This window comes from Toxorhynchites rutilus, chromosome 1 (assembly GCF_029784135.1).
Source record: "Toxorhynchites rutilus septentrionalis strain SRP chromosome 1, ASM2978413v1, whole genome shotgun sequence".
Taxonomy (NCBI): Eukaryota; Metazoa; Arthropoda; class Insecta; order Diptera; family Culicidae; genus Toxorhynchites; species Toxorhynchites rutilus.
In genome coordinates this window covers 55,807,634-55,813,805 of record NC_073744.1, presented here as the reverse complement: position 1 = coordinate 55,813,805, position 6,172 = coordinate 55,807,634, and the positions used below count along the sequence as shown (strand labels likewise).

At 42.4% G+C, this 6,172-nt stretch overlaps 1 protein-coding gene across 1 annotated transcript; it reads left to right on the top strand.

Moving 5' to 3' along the window:
* Nucleotides 1–1,725: 1,725 nt before the first annotated feature.
* On the top strand, nucleotides 1,726–5,850 carry LOC129781318 (uncharacterized protein K02A2.6-like). Its single transcript, XM_055789167.1, has one exon. It carries the CDS (start codon nucleotides 1,726–1,728, stop codon nucleotides 5,848–5,850), a length of 4,125 nt encoding a protein of 1,374 aa, XP_055645142.1.
* Nucleotides 5,851–6,172: the final 322 nt, after the last annotated feature.

The following is a 6,172-nucleotide window of genomic DNA, read 5'->3' as shown; positions in this document are numbered from 1 at the left end:
ATGTTACGTTTATTAAGAGTTTTCAAATGCATATTACGCAGAATTGTTCTTACATTATATGTTATAATATATACCATTAGACGGCAAATTTATCCAGCATTTTTTTCGCCTGAGACATCAACAGTGGAAATAATAAAACAAGTGAGCAATTTAACAAATAAAAGAGGCATGATTTGCTAGTGGATGCCAAAGTGAATCATGTATTATGCATTCAACTTCGTTTCCATGAATGTTGTATGTAACACAAAATTGCGTGCTAGATGTTAAAGTAATCAGTAATCAAGATGTTAAAGTAATCAGATGCAAGATTTCATGCATCACTCAAACTTTATGCAAGATTTCATCAAAGCAACGAGGAAAGTGTCACCCATACAGTGATCTTTCATTAATTAGGAGGAGGCAGCGATTATCATGCGAAGACTTATTGAGATCGGCATTACATCGCATCACAAAAATGAAACGAAATGATCTATCAATATTATTCAAGACTCATATTCATAATTTTCAATGACTCAATTTCTTCTATGATCGATTGAGCAGTGAAACCAATAGGACTTGATTGTGATAGTCTGCAAACGAACATTATTTCACCGAAAATGCTACTGCTCCCGATGCCCAATAATAAGAGTATGACAATGGAAAGAAATCACAATACCATAGCTATCCATTAAATACATGATTTCATGGGTGTTTTGCCTCAAAATATCACGGAATCGTGAATTTTTTCAACTTGTTTCTACGTTTCTTCCCCATAGTGTTCATATTCAATGTAATCAATGACGATATTCTTTTTTTGTTTACCGATTCGCATATACTTCATCTACCATTCCACCCGGTTATGTGTCCCACTGATATTAATTAATCATTTTCAGATAGACAGTTGATTTGAGACAGATTTCTGAACAATGAAAAGAATTTCGAATAATCAAGTGTTCTGAACAATAACAGTCCTACGTCAAACTTTCGTCCGTGCCCCTAGGCTCAGACCCTTGTACTTTTATGAAATAAAGTTAACGTTAATAACTACTTTTGCCGCGAACGGATTTTAGCGATTTACACACCAAACGAAACGGAAATTCCCTAAGATTGGTGGATATGCTATACATTATAATCCCATAGTCTGTATATGGTTTAAATTAATGAAAATTGGAAGCATTCTGTTGGGATTTAACCCATAAAGCACAATACTATTTTCACAACCTGTCTACCAGCATTAATTGTCATTGATGTACAAGAAGAGAGCAAACGAAATAAACTGTCACGAAGTTGTAAGCAAGCGAATAAGTAACACGCGTTTTACTTTGTTCATCACCAATCCGGAATTTCTAGCGCGAAGTGTTTGGTTATAGCAGTTTGGCGACGATACGGAAAAAACCTACGCGGATACGAAGGAGATAACCGGAAACGAAAGTTGCTGTACCGGAGAAGAAATTTCATCGAGGAAGTAGATTCTAGAAGAGAATTCCGCTTGCAGAAGGAAAGAAGCTATTCATAACCTTGTTAGCGCTACGAAAAGGGGCCGCCGACGGTGTGGTTTGATTCATATACAACACATGTACATTTACATATACGAGAAGTCAGAGTGCGTGTACAATCGGATGGTTGCTGTTGTGTGGACGAGAGGCGTCCCACTTTACTCTTGTTGAGTGTAGAGAAAAATAAATGCTGCCGTTTCACCAGTGACGACTACTTTGTTTTTGAGCTAGTTCTCACTTACACGGAAAAATGAGTGTGCCAATAGAAGAAGCTGTTGCGTCAGTCGCGCCCAATTTCGCGATCGAACCGTTTGACAAAGATAAAGGCAAGTGGACGAGATGGGTGAAGCGCTTAGAAGGAAGTTTTCGAATGTTCAATGTACCGGAAAATCGTCAGAAGGACTACCTCTTACACTACATGGGGATCACGACGTACGATTTGCTATGCGACCATATTGGCCCAGTCGAGCCTGAGACGAAAACTTATGCCGAGATTGTTTCTACGTTGGGCACATTTTTCGAGCCAGAACCACTCGAGATGGTTGAGGTGTGGAAGTTCCGCACCCGGAAGCAAAAGGAAGGAGAAATTGTTAAGGATTTCGTGACAGAGCTGCAACGTGCTGCGAAGTTTTGCAAATTCGGTGACTACCTGAGGAAGGAACTACGAAATCAGTTGGTATTCGGATTGCGGTCGAAACGGATTCGGTCGAGACTTATTGAGGAAAAGGACTTGACGTTCGAGAAGGCGTTGGAAGTAGCGCTCTCGATGGAAGCATCCGGAGAGGGTGCAGAGATTTTCGAGAAGCGATCACACGAGGTAAACTACACGGAGAAACGACCATTGAAGGTAAATAGCACTACTAAGAAGAAATGTTATCGTTGTGGAAAAGAGGCACACTTGGCGAGTACATGTCATCACAAGGAAACTATTTGCAGTTTCTGTAAGAAGGTAGGGCATCTGCAGCGGGTATGCCTTAAGTTTAAATCGCAGGGAGAACATTCGGAGAACAAAGATAACAGAAAAATGAAAATGAAAAAGAAAATGCATGCTAATTTGATAAATCATGGAAATAGTAGTGATGATTATAGGGAAGAAGATGAAGAGTCAGGAGCAGATGAGGTTCTTACTCTCGAAATTTGCAAAGTTGATGAGTCAAAGTCATTATCAAAAGTTATTCTACCGTTGAATGTAAACGAAAGAGTAATCAAATTCGAAGTTGATTGTGGGTCTCCCGTTTCGCTCATGAGTCTTAACGACAAGAAACTTTACCTGAACGAGCTGCCGCTGTATAAGACTGGCGTAGAGTTGATTAGCTATTGCGGAAACAAGATAGAAGTTTGTGGTTACATGAAAACGAAGGTACAGCATAACGGTGATACGAATTATTTGCGGATGTTTGTTGTGAAGGCAGGCCGTCATCCTTTGCTGGGCCGTGAGTGGATGCGGGAGTTGAACGTCGACTGGAATGAAGTAATACGAAACCCAGATTTTTGCGTGGGAGCTATCATGTCCCGTCCCCCTACAAAAATATTGTCCAGGTCCGTGAGAAAACTTATTGAATATTTTCCACGGGTGTTTGATCCATCGGTGGGTACGATTCAGGGCGTTAAGGCTGCGCTACATTTGAAGCCGAACAGCAAACCGGTTTTCATAAAAGCGCGTACCATTCCTTTTGCAATTCGTGACACCGTAGAGCGTGAAATAAGAAGCATGGTGGAGAGCGGTATACTAAAGAAAGTAGAGCGTAGTGCATGGGCTACTCCAGTGGTACCTGTTATGAAGTCAGTGGATCGAGTGCGTTTGTGCGGAGACTACAAGGTAACGGTGAACAAATGTCTCTTGGTTGATGAACATCCTTTGCCGACTATCGATGAGTTGTTTTCGAACATGGCCGGTGGTCAGAAATTTACGAAGTTAGACCTGGCGCAGGCTTACTTACAAATGGAAGTTCGCGAGCAAGACCGTGAAATATTGACCTTGAACACACATCTTGGGCTCTACCAACCATCTCGCCTAATGTACGGCGTGGCATCTGCGCCAGCGATTTTTCAACGTGAGATTTCGCAGCTGCTTGGGGACATCCCCGGAGTTTCAGTATTCTTGGACGACATCAAGGTGACTGGTGCGGATGACGAAACCCACTTGCAACGGCTGAGAACAGTTCTGCAACGGTTGGACGAGCACGGCATGCGATTGAACGTGGAGAAATGTGAATTCTTCGCGGACTGCATTGAATACTGCGGGTTCGTTATTAATAGAGAAGGTATACGGAAGATGAAAACCAAAGTTGACGCTATCCAGAAGATGCCAAGACCACGCAACCGAGAACAAGTCAGAGCGTTTGTAGGGTTAATAAATTATTATGGCCGATTTATGAAGAATTTGAGCACACGAATCTATCCAATCAACAACCTGCTGAAGGAGAACGTTTCATTTCAATGGAATGAAGATTGTGAAAAGGCGTTCCTGTGGGTTAGAAAGGAGATGCAATCCGACAGATTTTTAGTACACTATGATCCAAAACTTCCGCTCGTTTTGGCAACCGATGCTTCACCATATGGTGTTGGCGCAGTGCTGAGCCACCTGTATCCGGATGGAACAGAAAGGCCAATTCATTGTGCGTCTCAAACATTGAATAAATCGCAACAAAATTACATTCAAGTTGATAAAGAGGCGTATGCAATTATATTTGGGGTTAAAAAGTTTTACCAATACCTCTATGGGCGTAAATTCATTCTCGTAACTGACAACAAGGCTGTTGCACAAATTTTGGCGCCTCACAAAGGACTTCCAGCCCTGAGTGCTTTACGGATGCAACATTACGCTGTTTTTCTCGAGTCATTCGATTATGAAATAAGGTTTCGGTCTTCGAAGGAGAATGCAAATGCGGACGGAATGTCTAGATTACCGATCCACGATGAAAATAATCAGCGCCTGATTGAAGAAGTAGATCTCATTGAGGTGAATCAAATCGAAACGTTACCTGTTACAGCAGAAGAGTTGGCGGAATACACCAAGCAGGATTCTAATGTGAAAACATTGCTACAAAGTCTGAAAGTTGGTAGAAACGTTGAAGGGCGAGACAGATTTGGAATCGACCAGAGCGAGTTCTCGATCCAGAAAGGTTGCCTAATGAGAGGCATACGAGTTTACATTCCGCCCAAGCTGCGACGACGAGTACTGGAAGAATTGCACACAGGACATTTTGGTGTATCCAGAATGAAATCATTGGCCCGATCGTATTGCTGGTGGGAAACCATTGACCGTGACATAGAAGAATTGTCAAGAGATTGTTGTGAGTGTGCCAGAGTACGGAAAAATCCCGTGAAAGTTGCGCCGCATTGCTGGGAACGAGCTTCAGAGCCGTTCCAGCGAATCCATATTGACTTTGCTGGGCCTTTTCTAGGACTATACTTTTTTGTGATAGTAGATTCATATACGAAGTGGCCAGAGGTTAAGATAATTCCCGATATGACGACAGATACCACCATCGACCGTCTGCGAGAGTACTTCGTGACTTATGGAGTTCCGTCAATTGTCGTCAGTGATCGAGGAGTTCAATTTACTTCAGATCAATTCCAAGCATTCCTAAAACGAAACAACATCGTGCACAAAATGGGAGCACCTTACCACCCAGCTACAAATGGCCAGGCCGAACGGTTCGTTCTGACCTTCAAAGATAAACTGAAGGCTTTGAAATGCGAGCGAAAAGACGTACAGTTTGAACTCTACAAAATCTTGATGGCATACCGAAGGACAGTACACCCAACAACTGGAAAGTCACCATCTATGCTAGTGTTTGGGAGACAGATGAAGTCCAGGCTTGATTTATTGGTTCCTGTTAGCGCCCAGGAGAATTCAATCCGCGAGGAAGGAGAGAGTGTACGACGTTTTGCGATCAACGAGAGAATTGCTGCGCGAGATTTCTTGGGATCTTCCAAATGGCAGTTCGGGACAGTAACTGAACGATTGGGTAAGCTCCACTATATGATCGAGTTAGACGACGGCAGAATCTGGAAGCGGCATGTGGACCAGATGAGACCAGGACCCAAGAAGCAGAATAACGAAAACGATTCCTGGATGGAGTTTTTCGATAGACCACGCATTGATACAGTATCTTATCACCCTAGCCAGTCGGTTGTTGAAAGTAATAGCTCTGTTATCCGTCAACAAACAACGAATCTTCAAACGTCGAGCGTTCCACCAACACCAGTTTCAGTAAATCCTATGGCACATTCAAGTCAGGTTATCGAAAGGGTTCAGAGCGAAACGCGGACAGGGACTGAATATATAGACAGGCCCGCACAAGACAAAAACGAAACACCCCGTAGATCATCTAGAATTAGGAAGCCACCAAAACGTCTTGATTTGTAATGATCAATGTAACTACCAATTCATTCGTTCATGTTAGGGCACAACCCTGCTAGAGGGGGAAAGCTGTTGGGATTTAACCCATAAAGCACAATACTATTTTCACAACCTGTCTACCAGCATTAATTGTCATTGATGTACAAGAAGAGAGCAAACGAAATAAACTGTCACGAAGTTGTAAGCAAGCGAATAAGTAACACGCGTTTTACTTTGTTCATCACCAATCCGGAATTTCTAGCGCGAAGTGTTTGGTTATAGCACATTCCCATTTCATACATTTGTTCTGTCCATTCGTGTGCTTTCCCGAACAGAGCAGTCAATAACG